The 24,825-nt window shown below is 35.2% G+C and overlaps 1 protein-coding gene across 2 annotated transcripts in view; it reads right to left on the minus strand.

Moving 5' to 3' along the window:
- Positions 1-24,825, minus strand: part of LOC117411542 (vacuolar protein sorting-associated protein VTA1 homolog) — a 70,587-nt gene that overhangs the window by 25,677 nt on the left and 20,085 nt on the right. For both annotated transcript variants that reach the window (XR_009328858.1, XM_034019181.3), the window contains exon 2: positions 14,222-14,316. Coding sequence is in view for 1 of the 2 variants with exons in the window: in XM_034019181.3 (XP_033875072.3) it covers positions 14,222-14,316 (95 nt within the window). In the remaining variant the exon portion in view is untranslated. The remainder of the gene's footprint in view (positions 1-14,221; positions 14,317-24,825) is intronic.

Below are 24,825 nucleotides of genomic sequence, written 5' to 3' on the forward strand. Positions count from 1 at the left end.
CAGGGGAGGTCGGTGGGTTGTTTGATGTGCATCATATACCACTCCTAGAACTATGGCAGACTCCTAGCAGTTCTCTGGGAGGAGGTGTAAAGGCACACACCCCTTATTTAGGAAAAAGAGACTGCAGAACCAAAGCCGCAAGACAAGCATCCCAGCGTAACTCAAGGTCGATATGGTAATGGGAGATACTGACTTCCAGGTAACAGCCCTGCAGATTTCTGGATAATAATGTCCCTGGAAGCAGCTATTGAAGCAACAGTATTTACTGGTGGAATGGGCCTTGAGCCCCATAACAAGTAAATTACTTTCATACTTGCATTGAGATCAAAATTGCATGCAAATACAGTTCTATTTTTATAAAGTTGTTACGGTTCTGCAGCCTGAAGTGGGTGTGTATGTGTTGAAGTGTACATGTACATGCATATTGCTACAGCACAGGTGGACCACGATGATGGATGTCTCTTGTGTCATCTGGAAAGATGTTCTATGTCATACCTGATGACGGAAGTCTGCAGCTGCTTGCGTGGGGGTGGGAATGGCGAGTTAGGGTTAAACAGCCTAATGCCACATTTCCTTGCTTTTGTGGCAAGGAGTTCAACCCTAACTGCTGCATTAACACAGTTTCTTTGCAATGACTTTCCCTCCTTTGAGGAGTTTTTTATTAAACATTACTCTTTTGTGGAGGTGTTACATACATGACTGCTGCATATTACCACATATTATTACATATGTTAAATGCAAATAGTGAAAACTCAGTAGCAAAATAGTAAAACAATGTTGATCGTTTGTATCTATTTTTTTAAATCTGACGCATAATTGTAAGGTAAGAAATTAAGCGTCTCTTAAGGTGGTTTCACACTAGTCAACATAAGTGACAACGTAATGTAGTAGCGCTTTATGCCAGTATAAACAGGTTTTAAATGGACAAGACTAATAAGGTTAATTTCACAAGGTCTCAAAATGCCTCATGTTTTGTCCATAAAAACCTTTTTTTAATTATCCTATATTAATGAAACGTATATAATGCAATCTTCATTAACAGTAAAAAAAAATAAAAATCATGAACGTGAAACAAATGTTCTAACTAAAGTTAGAACTTTTAAAGTGATTCTATTAAATGCAATATTAAACTGCAGTTAGTGCGATTTTACTACATTGTGGTGTTAAACTTAAGTTACAATGATTATTTCAGTCTAGTGTAAAACTGCAGTTATAATGTGCTTTGTTACTGCTTTTTGGTGTTAAACTGCAGTTAAAGTGATTCTATTAAATGTAGTCTTAAACTGCACTTACAATGCAATTCTGCATCTCCACTGAAAATGTCACAAAAATGGTGTCAATTAAAAGGGCAACTTGCATTTTTTTTTTTTTTTTTTTTTTTTAAAAAAGGACTCTGCTGAGGCACCAGTGTTGAACAGTAATATATATATATATATATATATATATATATATATATATATATATATATATTGTGAGATGGCAGGGAGGGGGTTAAAACCTCTCTGCAGAAAAAACATGTGCGGAATGCACATTTGTCTTGTTTAATTGTTTTGTTAATTGTTTTAATTGTTTAATTGTTTTATTGATTAATCATTACCTGCACCTGGCTACTATTGAAAATTGGAGCCAGGTGCAGGGTATTTAAGGAGAGCAGTCAGTCTGCTCTGGGCAGCTGCTGAAGAGGGTAGAAGCCCGACTGTGCTGGTGTGTGGGTACAGCCGTAATTAAAAGAAAAGGTAGTGGGAAGCCTTTTTTGTGTGTGTTGTTCTGTTTTGTTTTTGTACAGGTAAACAGCTTAGCTGTCCTGTGTTTAGTTTAGGTTCCTGTTTTGTTTTAGTTAGTGCTCAAAGAGAGCTAGGTGTTTGTTTTGTTTATTTTGTTTTTGTGTTCATTAAAAATAGCGCAACCGCTGTGTGTTGGGTCAGTGTTTTTAAAGGGGCAACGAACCACGAAGTGGTTCGATTCTTTCACTATATATCTATATATATATATATATATATATATATATATTCCTTAACACTTGTCTTAATATGAGACCATTTTCAAATGTAAAGGATTTAACTGATGAAAAGAATGAAAAACACAGGCTTACAAGTAAAGGTAGACAAGGTAGTGTTTTAATGTGGAATTTTAATTCATGAAACGCGAGACAGTAATAAAGCTCTAAATCTTTTTTTATCGATCCTCACTGAACAGAAATAAAAGCTTCACGCAAATTGTTATAAATTCACTGGGTGTATCCGAGCTCTAGCATTCAACTCATGTTGTCTCATACAGACACACCAATGGTTGTTTTGTTTTTTTGACATATATTAATAAATCACGGTTTGTTAATATACTTTTATAGGGGGGGAGCTGCTTTACAATTTTCCTCCATGATACCCACAATCAAACATGACCAAGAGACCAATATAAAATACAGCTGTGCTCTCATCCGGCTCCATGACAGACTTTAATCTTTATTAAGGCAGTTTTCCATTCAACTTTTTATTCGACTTGTTACTCGCATAACAAAACACAAAATTGCCATTTGCAAGGAAAACTGGAGCGAGCATATTTACAGTCCTAGCAACCATTGGCGCAGGCAGCCGTACACACTTTACACACTGTGCGTACCTTTGGTTTGCAAAATTTTGTCTTCATAAGTGTGGACTCGCATGTATCTTGTGCGATCGGTTGAAGCGAAACAGACATTGAGCTGATAGAATCGTACTGTTTATTTAGTGGTAGTGATGAGTAGGGACCTACCTAAATCGCGATTTCGCGGAAATCGTGAAATTGAGGGATCATCGCGAAATTCACCTCTTAGGGGGCCAATGCATACAAACAAGTACGGAGAGGGAAAAAAAAAAGAAACCTTGTTTAAATGAACTACTACACAACGCAAGTGACGCAAACTACGCATCTTCCTTCTGTAGATAGCCCTTTTTTATTCCTTCGCCGTCCTGGGTGCATTGTACTTAAGCAACAAACAAACAAAAAATGTCCACAAGTAACATTTACAAAATAAATTCTCCAAAGCAGTTAACATTCTTGTTTACTATTTAAATGACAAAGTTTTAATCAGCCTATCAGTGCGTCTTTACTGCTTTTATGTGACCGTACTGTGCAGGAGGGGGCGGGACAAAGTTGGTGCTGCATTGTTTTGATTTAGGTTGCTAAAATCTAGTTTTCAGCATTGGAGGTAAAATAGTAGAAATGGACGACAAAGAAAGCTGATGATCGTTTCAAGATATTTCCCAAAGAAACTACATGAAGACTGAGGTAATTGTTTTCCATATCTTAATGTGTATTTGGAGAAAATACGATTGATCGCTATTTAGCTTCAGAATCACAGATTAAACAAAAGGCTACTACAGAGGCTGCTGAACAGAACGTAAAATAAACAGCTTTCAGAAACCAAACTGGAAAGTCAGCGCAGACAAGAAGTATTCCTGTCTGCAAGTTAAATCAGTACTAAAATGATCCAGCACAGCCACCTCGCTTCAACCTACTGCTTACAGTTGGAATTTTAGACCCGAATAGCCACGTCTTCTTGTTTTGACTCGGTACTAATAAAATAAATTATTGGATGGGACAAATAACAAAGAACGTGCTGCATACATTGACTTTATTAAAGTATGCTAGATGCCCTTGTGTAACCGAGTTTTTGGACTGTTTCTAATCCATTTCCACATCTGTATAACTTGGCAAAGCTTTGCCTTAACTTCCAACCAATTCAGTGGATGCAGACGTGCAGTCTCAATGTACGGGCAAGTCAACTGCAGGGGGATGCTGCATACTCGCCTTTAACAAATGCCAGCACTCTGTTTTAGTAAGGAAGCAAGTACCACTATTTTCAGGCTTTATAGCGTTCTGAAATACTGTCTACTTAGGTTTATTTAATGTTTAAACATGTCCGCGAAATATCCGTGAAATCCTAATTTTATTCCGCAACATACCGTGAAAAATATGTAAATTTACCGCGATTTAAGTAGACCCCTAGTAATGCGCAAACTGAAGCACATATGTTTGGTTGAAGCCTCTTCTGATGATCCAGAATGTTGGAGGGGAGATAAAAAATAAAATAAAAAAAAACCACACACAACAGTAAAAAAGTACTGAACCGTCTGTTTCTGGCAAATACGTTGGCAGTATCGAATGTTAGTAAAGTGCTACTGCATGATCTGAATTCTGTTGCTCTTCCAGGATTCAGCACGGTAAGTGCACATTTAAAGTTTTATTCATATTATAAATGTTATCAGTGTCTTATATTAAATGTGCATTTTGAATAATGCATTTTCCCAATCATTAACACATAATTGCCCAGTTGTGTTTTTATTATTATTATAAAAATCTGTATTGAGTCATTTATCTTGCCACGAGAGTTTATTCCTTATACTATTATTGATGTTTTATTTTTTAACTGCCTGTTTCGTCAAGTGAAATATGTGTGATTGTGAGAGTAGACTGTCATTCCTGTATGCTTTTATTTTATGCAAATATATATCTGTAAAAACATAATTCAATGCTGTACATAAACCAACATGTGTGCTGACATAAGGTAGCATCAATAGCACCAAGTAAAAACTATTTATTAAAAAAAAAAAAAAAAAAAAAACTGCATTATTCCAGTAAGAACGCTCCAATATTAATGTGTTTGTATTCATTTTTTTGCACCGGTGCTGGCAAGGGAAGTGACAAAAGTGGCCATAGGATTGAAAATGAAAATAAACCAACACGAAGTTACCTTGATGGCGATTTATAAAATAAGGGTCAAACTCTGCTCTTGCACGTCAGAATCCGACAGCCATTTGCTGAGCTATGGTTTCTAGGTGATCATGTACTGTATACTAGTCATGTCTTATTATGGGATGCTTACTATAGTAGAATACTAGATACATTTGATAGAAAAATTATCATTCAAATATAATTCAAAACAAAATATCAGTGTTCTCTTATTGTAGTACAAGTATTGTTATTTTTTATTTTTTATGTTTTTTTATTTTGTGCGGACCACTTACTTGAATCCCTGAACATTTACCTCCCACCACCTCAGTGTGTGGTAGTGTGTCAGGTGGAGACCAACAGGGTAAAGATTGTGTTTCTTTCCCTGGTTTTATCATGTTAACTTGGTAGACTAACGAACGAGTATTAAAATTGTAATGGAAAATCATTGTGAATATATTTCATGAGTGTCGGACAAAAATGTTGCAATACATGCAAATGAGACTATTAGAACATAAAATGTCTCAGGGAAGCCACCTTTCCTATGTATTTATTTTAATTTATTGTGCCCTATTGTTTTACCCCCGATTTTCACCACAATTTGAAATGTTCAATTCCCCAAACCGCAGCAATTCCCAATACAGCTCAGGAGAAATGAAGGTTCAGTGTATGTCTTCCGATCCCACGACCGAGACAGCTTCCTCTTTTACACCTGATCGAGAGCGGATGTCAGGGTCAGCTGCAGCACGATGAGGAGAAGCAGGCCCTGCCGGTTTTGCCTCCCTAACCCATGGGAGCGCCAGAGCCAATGTGACACTCCCTTCGGAATCCCCGGCTAAGACCGATGACTTTGGACAGCCAGGATGCAAACCTGCGCTGTATGACTCGCCCTGCACACCACACCGCTGTGCTTTTACCAGGTGAGGCACTCGGACACGTGGAAAGCTCTTTTACTTGGTATAGTGTGCTTTGTTTGGAAAACAGGTTTTCCCCCTTACAGTACCTAGGTGCTATTTTTGTAGCAATTTTACAGAATAAATTATAAACTTGTTTGATTAATGAATGGAGAGAGGGTTTTAAAGAGCAAAAACATATACTGATGTATTAGGCTACATTTTAAAAAATAAAATACAGTACTCTTTGTATTCAAGTTTATAATATTTTTTTGGTACCTGCAGCCAAAGTTCAATTTTAGAGGATTAATTAGCTATTCACTGTAAAACCAAGAATCAAATTGTTATTGCGGAGAACTTTATTAATATCACATTGAGAGAAACAATGTCAATTATTCTTTACATTTTGTTACCAATGTACTGTACTAATGTATTTTTTATTAAGCAAAGGGAATATTATCCTCAGTATGCATTATACTTTCATGGCTTTAGCAGTCAAGGGTACAAAATAACTTTTTTAGATCTAATCCTAGCCCAAAGCCAGCATGTAAACAATTAAACCATTTACCAGCTGCCTGTTAAAACGGCAAACCCCATTACACTATCTCCAGTCAAAACAAACAATGATTTATTACTGGAAATACATGGTGGGAACATTTTGAAACCCCAATTTAAATCATCTGTACACTGGGGCCCTCACAACTATATGCTTCATGAAATGGGCATAGATATAATCTGGCAAATTTACTTAAATTAAGGCTTTTAACGGTTTATTTTTAGTCAATGCCTGGTAGATAATTGGCAAGGATAACTTCAATAATTAAAAAATATATATATATTAAATCAAGGAAACCATCCTTAATAGGGTATAAAAGAGCAGATACTGTAGCAGGCACAACTGACAATAGTGTTACAAATACAAAGTAAACACTTTCTGGCACAATTTTTAAAAACATGATGCAACTGTCACAGTTGGAGCAGAGGCAAGGTGGTGAGTACTGTTTTTACCTAATGATCAGAGTAACAAACAGTAAGCTTTTGTGCTTTTTTGCATGCTATACTGCAGATTCAGATATATCGCTCCTAATTTTTACAGTCTAACTAAACATGCTTTAGCTGCACTATGCATAGTCAATTTCACTTAGAATTACTGTTAGTTTTATTTCGTACTGCACATCGCAAACAAAAATATACAAACAATTAAAAACAAAGCATTAATATTTTACTGTTATCATATACACATGCATTGCACAATAACACAAAGGAAATCTACTTGCTGAAGCGGTTTTTTAAGCAATGCACTAGCAAAAGTCACAGGTCAGCTCCCTAGCTACAAGCCTCCTATGTTGGGAATGGATTCATTCAATGCAGCGGGTTTGGGCATTTGAGAAAGGAGAGGAAGATACATGAAATTAATAGGAGACTTAAGTTGATGAGAAGCAATTCCCCTCTGCAGTACGAATTAAAACAGTGTGCTGCGTTTTGTGTGAAAAATGAGAAAAGCAGAGGATCTATATTGGACCCTGACGCCCATGATAAAACGAGGGAGTGGTTGTACAGTATTTGTTATTAGCCTATTTGTTTCTCTATGAGTCTCTCGCTATATCGTGGCCCTCGATATATAGTGGATTTGTATTGGACCCTGACACCCGCGATATATTGAGTGGGTGGTGTACTTTCTGATTTTAGGTGAGACGGGAAATATATTGGGACAGACCATTTTAACCTTGTTACACCTTTTTAAAACTTTGGACACGTGAAATCGTATTATTTTAAAAAAACGTACACAATTCACTTTGTGTTACTGTGCAATTTTATTAATGTTGCTGGAGCTACAGTAAAGCCTTGGCTGAGACATTCCGATAATCCCAAGCCATTCTTAATTGGTTCCTGGATGTCTGTAAATTCTCTCTCCTACAACAGAAAACATTCCTTAGGGACAGTATTGTTTCCTGCTTTCCTACAAAGAACAGACCTATAAAGCCGCTGGCTTGTAACTCTGTACTTTGCACAGTTAAAATCTTGTGAATCCTACTTGATGGGTAGCATTGTGTTCTGCCAGAATCCCTTAACTCTAAAGGGTCAAGTTTGCACTTAGAACTGAACAGCAGGATCTTAGTGCAATAAAACCAGACGCCTGTATTTATTTATTATGTTTTTGGCTGGAATTACAACAATGTTAAAGTCCAGTAGGGAGGTTCTAATATCCCATGTTTTGCAAGCCAGTTAAAATAAAGTTTTCCCTGTAATTCAATATGCAAGAAAAACATAGAATAGAGATCAATGGCTTCACTATAAAAACTAGAAGTTTCCGTATGTACAGTACCTACCTAGTAAAAATAAGCGTACAAAACTAAAGGAATATCAGTCCTTTTTGATGATTTCATTCAAGAATGATGGAGTATGATCAAATATTACACAGCATACAAAATTAGAACTATAGTATGGGTATCATGACAAACCACTGCAGCCAACAAGCACTATACAAACATCTCAATTTATTTTCTATAAATCTACATGAGTTTTTCTAGCAACAGAACGTTGAAAACAATTACTTGTCTGACGTGCAAAGTAGAACAGTAAATCTTGTTGCCCCGGGCGTCAGGCGATATGAATTGCACATCCTGTATATTACATACTGTAGTTTTAAGTTTAAAAAATAAACGTTTAACTGCATTGGGGCTGTCATGTGTTACCACAACAGATGAAAAGCATGAATCAAGATGCAATATACAGTATGGTTGTGACACAAATACAGTGATTCTTGGTGGTAAATCCCCCTCCCGACCTGTGAGGGCGCTGTGTAAACAGAACAGAGTGCCCTGGACTCAGATGGCCAGAAAATTCATTCCAGGGTTGGAAGTCGGCCATCTTAGAAAGGGGGCGGAGCCACAATACTACAAGTCATTGCCCCAAAATGGTCGCCGATGTGTCAATTGCGGATTGCGGATTGCACTCACTACCAAAGGGGGCATGACTGGTGGTATAAAAGGGGATGTGGCTTAGCAATCTGTTCCTTCGTTTGGGTAAAGCTTTGAACCCATATTGTACTGTATCGTGAGTGTTTGTTTTGTCTAATTGTTACTTATTATTAGACGGCTAACACGTTCTGGAGCCACAGGAGGGCACTTACCAGTAACATCACTGCACTGGATCACGATAAATTGTATTTACAGCACGAGCACTACTGCACTCACTGAGGACTGGTGACCGTGTATGTGTTCTGAATACCGTGTACATTGTTTGGGACTGCCCCATGAATTAAATATACAGAGCAGTACACATTGTTGTGTATTGCCTGTATCTCTATTATTTCTGTTGGTCAGTTCCGACCCCTGGATTATAAATAAGCAATCATCACTTCATCAGAACTGTATTGTTTGTCTTTGTTTGGAGCACTGCATCACCTCTACACCTGCGCACTGCAACCCACTTTTCCACAATGGTACACACACCACAGTATGTACAGTGCCTTGCGAAAGTATTCGGCCCCCTTAAACTTTGCGACCTTTTGCCACATTTCAGGCTTCAAACATAAAGATACGAAACTGTAATTTTTTGTGAAGAATCAACAACAAGTGGGACACAATCATGAAGTGGAACGAAATTTATTGGATATTTCAAACTTTAACAAATAAAAAACTGAAAAATTGGGCGTGCAAAATTATTCAGCCCCTTTACTTTCAGTGCAGCAAACTCTCTCCAGAAGTTCAGTGAGGATCTCTGAATGATCCAATGTTGACCTGTTTGTATCTAAGAAATTGCTAAATATTTACATAATTTGCATAGGCTTGGCAGGAGATAAGAAAAGTAATACATTAGCTGAGTTCCCTTTTTTTCAAGCTTTATTGTACTCTGTTGTTGCCTAACTCTGGAGCTGTAGTAAACCGGGAGAGTTGTGGTATTTTTTTTTTTTTCTTTCCTTTGAGTGCATGTGTTGTGAAACTGCAAGGCCCCATATTGCCTCTCTTGGTGCAATATTTTTCCACAACCTGTATTTTTGAAACCGAGATTGCTTCATTTTATTCATCACAGTGAATGAATCAAGGATATATTTTGAGGAAGTATTATTAGTTAAATGTGAGGGCTAGCATGCCCAGAGTAAAGTGCAATAACAATATTAGTCCTGTTTTAAATAATAATAATAATAATAATAATAATAATAATACAAAGTTATTATTTTTTTAAAATCTAATAAATATATTAAGAATGAAAGTAATAATGGACTATATCTTGATAAATGTAATGATGACTGAATTTTAAAGCATTACATTCAATGAATTTCTACAATAGGAACAAACATAGGCAGGCAGGGTAATCTTGAGACAATAAACTATAATATCTTGTAGAATTTACTTTTGTGTAAAGATACTATTCCCTTTTGTTCTGTCACCTAAAAACATGTTTTTTTGGTCTGCTACACAGAGTAGTAGTTTGTACAGGTCTGACTTTCTGCAGTATCTGAAAAACAATAGTCTCTTGTATTTCAATGTTTTTGCCTTCTGCTCTAGGACAACTGATTGGAAATAGCTTGCTTTTTAAAGAAGCCGTGGTGTCCATTGTTTTAGGAGAAGTTGTATATTTCAAGTTCTTCACTGTTTAAATACCGTTCCAGTCATACTTAAGAGGTTGATGGGGGGTGAGGAAATCTTCTGACCCAGAAGAATTTGTTTTTATTTATTTTCAATTTTTTGTATTTAAAATCTGTGTGTTAAAAAACAAGTTGGAGAAGAGTGATACAGCTATTAGGCTGACGTGTTTCATAAAAAAAAACAGCACTTATTGATTTACAAAAGTGTAAACAATTGAATGTAGCTATAATCTTATGCCTGGTACAAGTATACAGTTAAAAATATCACAAAAACAAAATATATTTATATATATATATTATATATATATATATATATATATATTATTAATTCAGCTTTTTCTTCATTTAACTCCAAATAAAATAAACAAGAAGACTGAATTATCTACTTAGCCCAGTAGAGGGTGGTCCCTTTAGGACAAGGTTTAAATGTATGTGCTGTCAAAGCTATAATATCATATTACAGCATCATGTGCTGCATGAACCCTGTGAGGAAGCAGAAGGCCCTGCATGCTTATGAATGTAGGGCATAGTGACTTCACCTACCATGGTAAACATTTGTTAGTAAAATTTAGGAAAAACAAGTCTTAACTAGGGATGGGCATTTCCGTATATTTTAATAATTGAATACATGTAATTTACTAAACAATTGCAGTACTATACTTTACATCAACTTTCCCTGGCTACGTAATACAAAAATTGAAAATACAAAAATTAATACAAAAATTAATACAATGCTTCAATAAGTAGCTCTTTTTATTAACAGGAAGTGTACTACAAGTACAGTATGCCCAATGTATGCATCATTTCCAAAGAGCACTTAAAGGCAACACAATAATGTAAAATTATAATGAATCAATAAATTGTCTTCACTGGACAACTATAAAATATAATATACATTTTTACATGAAGTAACATATCATATTAAATTCAGTACATACCTCCTAGTCCTTGTATACATTCTGCTACATGAAGCCCTATAAATAAAACTGGGCTTTGGACAAGCATAATTACATACAATTTTCCTCTTGAAAAATGTCTGTGCTTTACAATCCGAACCTTCACTAGCAAGAGTCTTTTGCAGGTAGTAGTGTTCCAGTAAAGACCTGCTAAGATCTTGCCTATTCTGAGACACTAAGGTTTTCAGATAAACCAACATTTTAGTTATAAAATCATCAGCTACCTAAATCGAATTGATGGACAGTATCAAGATATTGTAGCGAGCGGTGGTCTCACTCTTTCGGTCGATACCGTTTAGTGCAGACAAACGGACAGACACGTTGCTTTTGAACAGCGCTCCGGTTTTATTGTCTTTTATTTCACAAATCCCTATCGGCTGGGACCCACGCCTCTAACACAAATAATCTCCCAATCTTCTCTGTATCTCGCTCCCTTCACCTCTAACCCGCTGCTCTCCTCCCCCAGCCCTTTTTCCTTCTCTTTTTCAGCACGCCCACCAATCCCTGTGCTTCACCCGCCTGCATGCCAACCGGACCTGACATAACACAACCTAACCTCAGCTACGAGAAGAGCTGACTGGTCAACTACATACAAATCCCACCCCCGCCCCATCTGCGTGGGCTCGCCTCACAATACACAAACCACGAACAAGACACACAGCACACAAAAGTCCCTTCACTTCGGTCAGGTCGCTACAATATGTTGCGTCTCCCATTCTACTGGTTTCATTGTTACCTCAATCATGGAATCTCTGAACAAGAGAAATTGTCTTTAGCCACAGTTTTGACTTGAGGTGGTCTTCCAAGTATCTTCTCCCTTTTTGGTGCCAAATTCACTAGTGTGAATTTAATATTGTTTTTCTGATTTTTATAAAACCACCCTATAGTGTAATATGCAGACATATATAAATAAATGCAGGCAAAACAAAAAAAAAAGCAGTGCAAGAAAGGGTCGGCAGTTTTTTTTTGTTTTTTTTTCAGATGGGTTGTGGAAAGCCAGTCATATGCTTTTATTGTCATTTTATGGTTCACAGTCCTCTAATTATAAATTCTACCATGTTCTAAAGAGACCCAGTGGACAGGAAATTAAGTTTTTCTCTTTAAAAGTTAATTTTCCTACAGGCTCTGCTTGCTGTCTTGCAATCCTTTATCTACTCAAGGAGGTGTAACATTAAGAATATTATAAAATAAAAATAACTACTGCATGCACATTCGATACAAAAAATAAAGAGAAAAAAAAAGTATGAAGTAACACACACGTCAGGTGAACAATAAAATCATGTTTTGCAGATCTCAGCTATGGACGAAATAAAAAGTTTGTTAGTCAACCAAAAACAAACTTCTACAAAGGAATCAATATTAAATGGGCAATTATATTATAGCACCAAGGATCTGGGTTTCTTATCAGCAAGGAAATTAGTCATGGGTAATTAATCTGTAATTGTACTTTATAAATCCAGTCACCTTCCACAACGGTTAATTTAACTATTGAGAGAATCACACCAACTAGCGTGTCAAGTATAAAGACCCTATTTCAAAGCATGTAGTCTGAATCATTGAAAATAATTTAGCAGTGAACAGTTTTTTTGTTGTTGTTTTGTTTTTAAAATAAACTGGACAACACCAGCAAAGTTTAAAGAAAATGAAAGACTGTGTAGTAATTCAATAATTAGAAGTGTACCGTCTCTATACAGAACAAACACCCATATTTGGTCAGAGGTCACTGTCAATGGTATGGGTCACCAAGACATATAACCCCACAAATATGAAGCTAGTACCCGAAATGGTTTCTGATGTATAACCGTATATACAGAATATCTAAGTATAAAAAGACAATATCTCAAAAGCATTTGGTATATATCATCTGGAAATCTGAGTTATTAACAGTTGTGTGATGAAGGGGCCAAATAAACTGGTTTGTTCTTGGTCTTCTGCTGATGAAAACTTATTGTACCCGTTTCAAACTGCTTTCAACGCAGTCTTGGAAGTAGAGGACAACAAGACATTTCTTTATTAATAGATGGAAAAATACAAGTTAATAATAAGAGGAAAAGTAAAAAAAAAAGTATGTATTATACATTCAAGACGAAACCTTGATTAACTTGGGTTTTACAAACAACTCATGCTGTTTGCAATATTTTTCTGTGTTACTAATTAAAATGCGTTAACCAGACACTGAGATCTGACATTTACAGTTCTGACATTTACAGTTCAGTACTGTACAGGTCAAGGGGTTGTATTGTAGTTATTTTACCAGAAGTTACCAGAATGAAAATATCATGTTAGCAGGAATTATTCCTGGTCCCAATTCATTAGGATATCAGCTATTAGTTGTGTTATATAATACAGGTATTTACTTAATTACCTTCTAGCCTAGAAAGAATGCATTTGTAGAAGGAATACATTTGTGATTGTGAGCAAAAACAAAGCATGCCTCATGCGCAGCATGGTGCATTAACCCAGTGAGCCATACTAAACATTAAAACGACTATAAAAGGTGCATAACATAGTGCACATATTACTCTCTGTGCAGTACCTAAATGTCAATCACTGGAAGAAAAAGAAAAAAACAAGATACAAAATCAAAATGATGAAAGGTTTCCACAGCTGAAAATGAGGCGTTTGTAAAATAGTACCATGCCCCAGGATTGAGAGGAAACACTATCCAAAAGAACTCTTCTGTATATGTTTCCACCACCTAAAATAATCAAATGTCAGGACTTTTACAGCACACACAGCAACTACTGCGGACAGAAAGCTATTCATTGCCAAAATGTTAAAAATGTAGAATTCATGAAGTGATTAGTTTATTTTCTAAGCCTTGGCAGTGCATCAAATGAAACACCTATACCTTTTACGTTTGTACAGGTAGTTCTCAAAACAAAATTATAATAATTTCACATTTGGAGTATCAATTTAGTTTCCATTAAATAACCCATCAATCACCACAGCAAGTAATTACTTCTTTCAGCTGCCTTAACAGAACCTCCCCCTGGTTTAGAGCTATCTGCCCACATTGCACACAATTCATATACTTTACTTAACACAGGAAGAGTTACATAACACAGCCCTACCGTCTCCAACTGATCCATTAATTTCACAAGAAACTTGCGGCACTCAGGGGTTTTACTGTCCAATTTCATTCCTGTCTGCATGGCGTAGAGACGACCTACAAATTGAAATTAAAAAGAAAAAAAAAATTCTAAAATTAAACTGGGTCACTGCATTTGGTACAAAATATTAAATACAGTACTGTTCATAAACATAGAATAGTACCAACAAAGAAAAAAACTTTTTGGGGGCTGCGGAGGTCTGCATTGGTAATGAAGCACATACAGTAGTCAAGGTTTTACATGTTACAATATTTCAAGAATTAAACATTTTCATCCATAGGTTTATATTAAAAAGTACTTTAAAATTACCCAACTCTTTCTGTTCCTTAGCTCATGTTATCCCAAGGGAAGTGACTGTGTAGAGAAACTTCACAATACAGGGTATGGACTAAATGCAGCCTATAAACTGCTCATATTATTTTTATATATATGGACATCCCTTACAGGTGCTTTTACTTTAATTCACACAAAATGTGCAGTTCTTATTACTGACCTTTCATTTTTGCCAAGCTGCCATTTTAAATTTAACAATTTGCGGGATCAAATTAGATCAATGACATAAAAGCCTTGACCAGACTTCAGTCAAAGCTAGCCAGGTCTAAAAACCAGGAGTGATAGATATATATTAGGGCTGCTCCGATTAATAGATTAAATTGGACCAAATTTAAATTTAACATTGTGCAGTTATATTTTTTGTATTCTTGATTTATAATCAAAAATCATTTTGCGACCTAGTTTTTATTTTGCCCCTTTTGAAAATGATGCTGACAGTACATCTCGTCTGCTGCGTGCTGAACACACCTTCATTTCTCAAAATAGACCAGCAGCTCTTCTGCTACAGACAAAAACAATACAACAAATTAAACCCACCAGTTTCGACAGAAATTCAGGATCGCTGCAAGCCCACGAATCAAAAGAGGCTGCGTTGCTGCTTTTTTTTTGCATGTAGTATGTAAAAGCTAACCATTTTTCTTGTTAGTTTATAGTTTTTGGATATGATGAGTTTTTTATGTTCTCTTTACAATGAACAGTTCATTTCCTAGAACTGCTTACTGTAGCTACATATTTATAATTAAAAAAAAATCAGTCCACAATCACATTTAAAAATAGATATCCTATGTATTATGATTTCTGATCTCTGTATGCTGCTGATCAAGCTTGAACCGCACGTTTTATTGTGTTGGTTGCATTTGTAATTTCTAAATTATTGCCCCAAGTACATTTTGGGCACGGTCTCAATGGGTAAAACTACTAGTTAAATAAATAAAAACATTTTAAACAATTTTATTTACAGTCAAGGATAATAATAATAATAATAATAATAATAATAATAATAATAATAACAATAATAATAATAATAATAATAATAGCATCAGTAATAAAACTAATTTAAATTAGATGGATGTAGTAATTGTATCAATTTAATATGCAATTAAAACAGAGATTAAATCATGATTAAATTTATTTAATCGTTTGACGGGCGGGGAGTCCAAAATTTTATAGGGGAATGGCAAAAAAAAAAAAAGGCACTTTGCATATAAAAAAATATATTTACTGCATCATCATTCACACTGGTGTTGCTTTAAAATAAGCTGCTTTCAGGCGACCTAACAGCTGTTCATACCTGCGAGACAGAGCACTCTCCATTGCTTTTGCCATTGCCTGACATGAAGTTTTTGCATGCAGCAGAAGAAAAAGGTGCTTTTCTTTTTAACAAGTGCTCCATTTGTTTTTTTTAATTCTTTACACTCAGCCATTTCCGCCTGTTTTTCACTGTTTTCATTTATGTTTAACTACTGGATAGTTTGTACTGCATGCATGTAACATATCAAATGAAAGGCCACAACATTTCCTTTCATATTAAGTTGCAACAGGATCAGGCATACTATACGTGGTAGAGATGAGAATATATGTTAAAAAAAAAAAAGGAGGGGGAAGGTGGTAGGGAGGGAGCTGAGCTTCTAAGCTTTAACGATACCACCCCTTTCAGTCTAGCTGCTTCAATGACGGAGCAATAGACTCAAAACGAAACCGAAGCTGTCACATGATGAGAGGCTTAACTTCAGGCAGCCGTAGTTCCAGCTAGGAGTACCGCATACACACACTGAATACGGCTTTGGAAAGCCCAGAGTCTGTACTTTTAAACAAGCCATCAGGTAGGTGGCTTTTACCATGCCAGAGTAATATGTGCATAACCTTCGTGCGCTGGCGCCCCAAAATGAATGGGCTGAGTTTTGAGAGTTAAAGCTAAAGTCGGCGCTTGCAAAACACCTGGACAGACTTAATATCGTTTTTTTTTTTTTTTTTTTTTAAACTGTTTACTTATATTGCTGTGTACTATATCATGCTTAAAAGATAGTGGCCGAGAATCACGTATGAGAGAATAGTGTCTCGCGGCACTTAAAATATCCGTCAGTACTTTTTTAATGTATTTATTTTAACCAGAACTGCTCAGAATGCAGCTCATAGTGCTTTAGTCACTGACACCTACTTCCTTAGATTGCTGCAGCATCTCTGTGGGATTTTCCTGCACTGAAAGTTGCAGATATGCGGGAGCAACTTGGAAAATGTGATTCCCGCGGTCCTGAAATTCACGCCCTGATTTTATTTTTTTATATATATTTATAAATTGAAATTAACACCCGCTGGTTAATTTGGTCTGTGGCGGGTAAATTTCACATACTTATATGCCAAAGTGGCGGATACGTTTTTGTACACTTAACATCGCTCGACTGGCGATCGCTGTCGTGTCACCATGCAGTTTATACTTTCTACCGGCAATTGCCCTGCTCAAACTGCATTCGCTGACAGTTCAAATCAACTGAACTTTGACCTTGTCGTTGACCTCATTGCTATGGTTATTATAATGTCAAAATGGATGACCGGTTGTTTTGAGAAGGTGCTCAGCGTATCCCTGTGTATATGCTGTCTTTAGAGCTGATTATAAAGATCAGATGAAAAAGGAGAACGCATGGGTATCAATTGCTGAATAAATGCAATCAACTTGAGTATTTTTTAACCTCAAAGTGTATCCGGTGAAGTTGTAATTTTAATACAGCGACTGCTGTTTTAAACACATTGTATATTACGAAGTTTCCCAGGTCCAACACGTTGTTGTTATTATTATTAGTATTATTATTGTGCTACAAGATTTTTTTGTTATTTTGTGTGCTACAAACTCTGAAAAAGGGATTCTAATGATTGCTAGTAAACTATAATGCAACCACGTTAAATAAAGTAAACTCTTATTTGGTATTTACAATGAATAAGGATACGATTGTCATGGAGGTCACGGAAATTGTGAAAATCATGAATTTGAACAAAAGTCCATGAAATCTTGGAAATTTATGAAAAAACATATTTGGTTAGGCACTGCCTTTATTTCCTTTAAAATGCAGTATGCCATGCACTGAAAATACAAATGTGAGTGTCTGTATTGTTTGGTTGTGTTTACGTGTAGCTATGTATGTCAGCAAATCAGATTTGTATTCGCTGAGTGAGCATGTAAATGAACAGATCGCATGCTACTGTAAACTCTCGGTTGTATACATAAAACGCTTGTTAATTTATTTTTTTGAAACAAAAAGTGGGCTTGCATCTTCAAAAAATATGAATGAAATTTCTTGAAACTTTTTTTCATACAATGTAGCTAGTGTACCCAAGTAGTTAGTTGACAATAAATACTCACTTTCTCTAAAACTAAACATTGCTAAACAAGATACTTTAGATTGCTGTTAAAGAGCTTTTTTATTTCCTGCAAACTGTAGATAAAATGAGAGGTTTATCTGTTTCTGGGGTTTTTTTCTGATATTTGTGATGCCCCGTTTCTTAAACACGTTGCTGCCTCTGCGATTTGACCTTGCAACTCTTTTTTGTTTTGTTTTTATGTTTAAAAGGGGCAGTGCTCTGTAGGCTACTCAAACAACCAATTTAAACGTCTCATTCTTATTATTGAAGAAAAAATATACTGCTTCATTTTGAACACGGTAATAAAAGCAATTTCACATGATTTTGTATGTATAATTATCTATCTATCTATCTATCTATAATTTATTTCTTAGCAGACGCCCTTATCCAGGGCGACTTATAGTCGTAAACAGAAATACATTTCAAGAATCACAGTACAAGTAATAATACAATTAAGAGTAAGATAAATACAATGACTTTGGTTCTAGCAAGTACAAGTATGACAAAATACGATTCAATAACGGAGCAGATAACAGTGTCAGTGATAGTTACATCAGGATATAATTAAATACAAAATACTACAGATTAAATAACACTTGACAGATTACAGTACTCTAAAGTACAGGATTAAATGCAGTAAAATAGGGGGGAGATAAGAGCAAGTAAAGCGGATATATATTAGTCACCTCCATATATTGTAATTTTCCAACATGTGGAATATATTTGACTATTAATGATTCAATGGAATCAACCAAAATTACACATTTCTCAAAAAAAAATGAAGTGTCACAATTATTGGCACCCTTGTTTTCAGTAATTTGTGCACCCTCCCCTTGCAAGGATAACGGCACTGAATCTTTTTCTATAATGTTTAATGAGATTGGAAAACACATTGGGAGGGATCTTAGACCATTCCTCCATACAGAATCTTTCCAGATTCTTGATATCCTTCGGTCTGCCCTTATGGACTGCCCTCTTCAATTGAAACCACAGGTTTTCAATAGGGTTCAAGTCCAGAGACTGAGATGGCCATTGCAAAATGTTGATTTTGTGGTCAAATAACCATTTCTTTGTGGATTTTGATGTGTGCTTGGGGTTATTGTCTTGCTGGAAGATCCACTTGCGGCCAAGTTTCAGCCTCCTGGCAGAGGCAACCAGGTTTTTGGCTAAAACGTCCTGGTACTGGGTAGAGTTCATGATGCCGTAGACCTTGACAAGGGCCCCAGGGCCAGTGGAAGCAAAACAGCCCCATAACATCAAAGATCCACCACCATATTTTACAGTAGGTACGAGGTTTTTTTCTGGATGGATTTGAATATAAACAATAACAAGTAGTTGTCAAGCCGTCAAAAACTTATAAATACCTCCAATGTTTTGATTCAAACACAGGCTCCCTTGAGTGTGTGTATATATATATATACACACATACATTATACATATATATATTTTATATATATATATATATATATATATATATATACACACACACATATACATACATACATATACACACACACACACACAACATTTACGCCAGACACGCACAGAGAAATAAGTTTCTCAGTCTGTTTCGCTACGCGGTGCGAAAGCCTGCATCTTAAAGTATTCTTTAAAAAAAAAAAAAAGTTACGTTGGTGTGAAAGGACCTTTAACTAAGTTTTGTACTCTAAAGTAACATTTTAACTTGCCAGCAGTAAAATTGCAATATTCTTTATATTATTGCTTTTTGTGTACTATTTAAAAGCTTATTATTGTTTTTTTTTCCGCAACTCATCCGTGAAATGTACTAAACATCACCACATCGCGACAAAATCATATCTTTAACGATGAATTTTGGTGAATTTACTATTTACTGGAATCAATTTTATCTTGAACGGACTTGTTTTAAAGCTTGAAAAAACATAAAAAAAGTTAGTCAGAAAAAAAAAAAGTGTGACAAATTACACCTGAGGGAGGACATTTCTAAAGAAAAAAATTGAACATATTTTAAATCTGTTTTTATACATTCAAACCAAGGAATCTACAGTGGCTGAGAAGTGCAAAGAGGTAACAAATCTACAAAGATGTAGCTGCAACCAGGGGACTGAAACAGGGTAATAGAATCAGAGAAAGGGGTAGAGGTAAAGGATTTCTGCCACCCAGTCCGGGACCCTCTTGTGAACGGTGCCTCTCAATAGGTTTATCTCCCACGTAACTAACTACTACTTATTTTTTTATAATATAACATTCTACATGCATAAACAAAATCAACCCTGCTGCTTAGAAACACTGACAAGTCAACCTCTAAATTAGTATCATCAAATTGAAATGTCCGGAACATACAGTAGGCTAATTAATGGGTGTGTGCTTAATGTATATTTCTGAGTTATAAAAAACAGTATGTTAGTCAATTACTATTTTCTGTTTTCTTTCATTACTTGTATCCAGAAATGTGTATTTCCTCTGTTAATGGTCAATTCCTAATAAAGTCGTTTCTATCAAAGAAAGTTTGAACATAAACCTACAGTTAAATTTCCAGACACCTTGAATCAAATGTGTCTGGGACTATATTTTACAGTAGCTTTGGAATTATGATTCATTACTGCACAAAAAAAATGGCACTGACCATGACCACAACCCCCCACCTCACCCCACTTTAGGAAATAAACACAGACCATACGGGTCAATTATTAAATATGCCACTCAGCTATGCAAAACAAAGACGTTATCGCGCTGTATAAACACAATGAAAAGTTCTGCATTGAAGACGCCGTTCCAAGAGTCCCCCTGCGTTAATGAGCACAGTGTCACTCATTACCACCCACTGCTCACTTATATTTTTGTCATTGTTACAGGAAAGGTGGAGAAATTCCCACAGGATATTTCCTGTAATGAGACATCCTCACCATACAGTATTTTTTATTTTATTATATTCACAAGTGGCATGAGATGTACTGTAACATCATTACCTAAATTACAAACTTCTGTAACGATGGATAAAAAAAAAAACACAAAGTATTTAATAACATCAGATTAATTCTCAAGTTAAAAGAACATTTATCCCAACTGAAGTTGCCACAGTAAATTTGTACTCATTTTCTTTTCATAGAGAAATTACTAAAGCCTCTATGAAAAAAAATAAACACATTTGTAGTCTCCATTTTTTTACAATGGTAGCCATGGCTAGCTATAAAAATATATGGCGCATTATGTTCTACGATAAAATGGTCAATGCGATGTACAGTTCTGCACGCTAGAGGGCGTTATCGGATAAGAAACTGGTTGGTCACAGATTACAACTGAAATACAGCTTTTCACCAGCTGGTATAACACACTAAAGATCAGGTCACTACAGGCCATCTTCTAAAACTAAATGCTGCACGTTATAATTTGATCAACCAGAACATTAAACTAAATCCAATGAAATAGTACAGTAGATTTATTTAAAAAAAACAATACTGTTATTATGGAGACTTGTTTAAAAGACTACAGTTTAAAATAAATAATAATAATAATAATAATAATAATAATAATAATAATAATAATAATAATAATAATAATAATAATAATAATAATAATAATAAAAACTGCTACATCCCCCCCCCCCCCCCCCCCCAAAAAAAGAAAAAAAAACCTTTAATAGAAACTTATTTACATGCAGGGCCTATACACTCTGGCCCAAAGCAAAATGTTCTCATCGGTCTGACACAGTAAGTATTTCAGCCTTTGTTGTTATGTCTGAATCTTTTTCTTTCCGACACTTTTCCAATTTAATTTGAAGCTAAACAAGTGAGAACAGACGCTGCACAGCCAGCAGTTGCTGCAAGACAAGAAACATGAGATTTTTGGAATATAGCATAACTTTGTACATTGTGGAATCACTACTCTATTAAAAGCAGTGGTGTGCAAAGTGTGGAGTTAAAGATACAACATTTGTAAAGAAATAGGAACAGGTGCTAAATAAATGCTCATTGGATCTAACACTACTAATTATTGAACAAACTAAACAGGAAAATACTTCAATGAAAATGGAAGCAGCGCAATTAAAAGGAGAAGCTGCAACATAAAATGAAAAAAAAAAAAACAGGAAGATTTTAAAACTACAAGAACCATGAATGAACTAAGCAAGTTAGAGAATGAACTGAAATCATACAAACTAAAGACATTAAAGAAACTAAAGAAAGATTCTGAAGCCAATTTTAAAAATTAGAACCAACGATGGGGAAAACAATACACATCAAACTCCAATGACTACAGAAAGAGATTCCAGTGACCCTGGACATACAAGTGAATCCTCACAAGGATCAGGAAAAAGTCTGTTTTTTAGACTATCCTCCTCGTTCAGAAGGAAATCATCAGACAGTGGTTCGAAGAAGACAAGGAGAGGGAAGAGGAAGAGGAGAATAAGGAGAGCGCTGAGTATTACCACCAGGAGTCACAAATACCGGTAATTATATTTACCTGATCAGACACTAAACACAACACAATTAACTGTACTGAGTAAGGGACTTTCTTTTGTGCCTGCTAATAGACTGAATGACTTTATATTGAAAATAGTTTGTTACAAGTTTTTTTTAGACAGTTGCATTTAAAAAAAAAAAAAAAAAAAAAACAACAACATTTGCAATGAAGAAATATCACTTCTGAACAAAACCCTTTGAAAAGGTTTAAGAAAAAAAAACGTCCTTCTTTCTACTTCCAAATCCAACCTTAAGTACTTTTTCAAAATTGGTAGAAAAGGATACCGAAGATATTGGTAAAAAAAAAAAAAACAACAAAAAAACACATTCCACTCCAAAATACTTTAAATATAAGATGATTATAATTAAAATCTGCTGATAAAGGAGGCTCCACTGTTAACCAAAATGTTGAGGATTAGGCTTTATGTTTCTGAAGCTCTCACATTGTTAAATAAAGATTACTACGAGCCCCTAACTGCAGACCCAATAATACGTTTTAAACAGGAGATATATATATTTTAGACAGAGCCATGGCCAGTAATTTGAGAACACAAAATCAGCTTGTATTCCAGAAAGCAGAACATCTGATAACATTAGTATTTTACATATTACCAAAAATACATAAAAAATCCCCTGAAACCACCAGGGAGACCAATAGTTTCAGGAAATTACTTCGCACATTTCTGACACTAGAGATGTTATCAAATTGCTAGCAAAACAGATTGTTCCTGCTAAAGCCTTTCTGGTCACATTCAATGTGGAAAGTTTATATAGTAATATACCACATAAAGGAGGGTTAGAGGTTTTGTCATTCTTTCAAAAAATAATGATGTACCTAGAAATCTTCTATTGGAATAAACTGCATTTGTATGAAGATCCAATTATTTTCTATTTAATAATAAATATTATTTACAAACTCAAGCCATTCACATAGAATTATACAAATCTATACATGGGCTATTGAGAAAGCCAATTTATTAATGACAAATCCGCTTACCCTCCTTTACAAAATATGCTACTTTGGAAACAATATATTGATGGTACGAACTGGTTCTGAAGCTGATTTAATCCTGTTTAGAGAATAGAAATATGCAAATAATTTCAATTTAAAATTTACAATGGAATACAGTCAGTCAAAAATACATTTTTTGGATTTACACGTTTTGATTAATCTTAAATGGAACACTTGATACATCTATTTTTCAAAAAGCAACTGATAGAAATATGATTCTGCATGCTAAAAGGGATCACCCAAAACATATTTTCAACTGTACCTTATGGGCAATTTTTACACTTAAAAACACACACACTATATATATATATATATATATATATATATATATATATATATATATATATATATATATATAGTTAGTTTTTTATAACCACAAGTTACTAGTTTATTTAAAAATGTATTTTTTTTTTTACACATTTATTTAAATTTATAGGTTTATTTTTCCCTAAATATATTATTACGCTAGGAAAAACAGTTCCAATAAATGTAACAGATCCAATGAATTTAACAGATAAACAAATGTACCAGGGAATGTACAGTTTTCTAAATTAAATGGCTGGATACACAGTTGGACAGATTGCGCAGTAGGTGGCACTGTTTGGCGAGTAGAGTTGACGACTGTACTGCAGAGACGATGTAACTCCGAGACTTCCTGTCTTTCTCAGCTGGTGCCCAATAGCTTCTTAAACTACCTTATAAAATGGGTTGGGAGATATCTGCGTCCTGAGTACCGCTGAAACTTGTTCAAGTCTGTTTGGGATACAGCAGGGTGATGTTGTGACTTGTCTTTTTGTTGTCGCGTGTAAGTTTTCAGGACAGAAATGAAGACGGTGTTTGCTGTTTTAAAGTGGGTATCTGAAATTAGGTTTATAGGATTGTCTAAATGTGGGAGAATTAAAAAAAAAAATAAAAAAAAAGATTTAGGCCTGTTCGCAAGCTTGTGTAGCTGCTAACTGAACACTTTAAAACTGTTTATTTCAGTCTTCGATGCAGTTTTCCCAGTCCATATTATTTTTTGTTTGTGCTGACACAGTCCAAGCGGTTACTTTTTTAGTATTCTGCTCTTCTTTATTGGCTTCAATTGTATTAATTTCAGCAGTACTGAGAGAGAGGTGTCTTGTAGTACTCACAGTTTCATTTTTTTTCTTTTATAAATACTGTCGGGTTCCGTTACTGAACTGTTGCGGTCTAAATCCTCCAGGAATGTGTGGACATTGGAGTCACCAAACAAGTTGAAATTTACATGGAGACATTGTATTTTATTTTTATTGGGTAAAAAAATGGCGGCCCATTCAAAATTATTTTTTTAAACGTTCTTAAAACGCTCGGGGCAATAATATCTGTTTGTAAAAAGTCTTAGTTGCTGGGACTTTTTTACCCGTTGATTGTACTGTAATAATTCAATGGCTTGGAATGCCTATCAG

This window comes from Acipenser ruthenus, chromosome 6, assembly GCF_902713425.1.
Source record: "Acipenser ruthenus chromosome 6, fAciRut3.2 maternal haplotype, whole genome shotgun sequence".
Lineage (NCBI taxonomy): Eukaryota > Metazoa > Chordata > Actinopteri > Acipenseriformes > Acipenseridae > Acipenser > Acipenser ruthenus.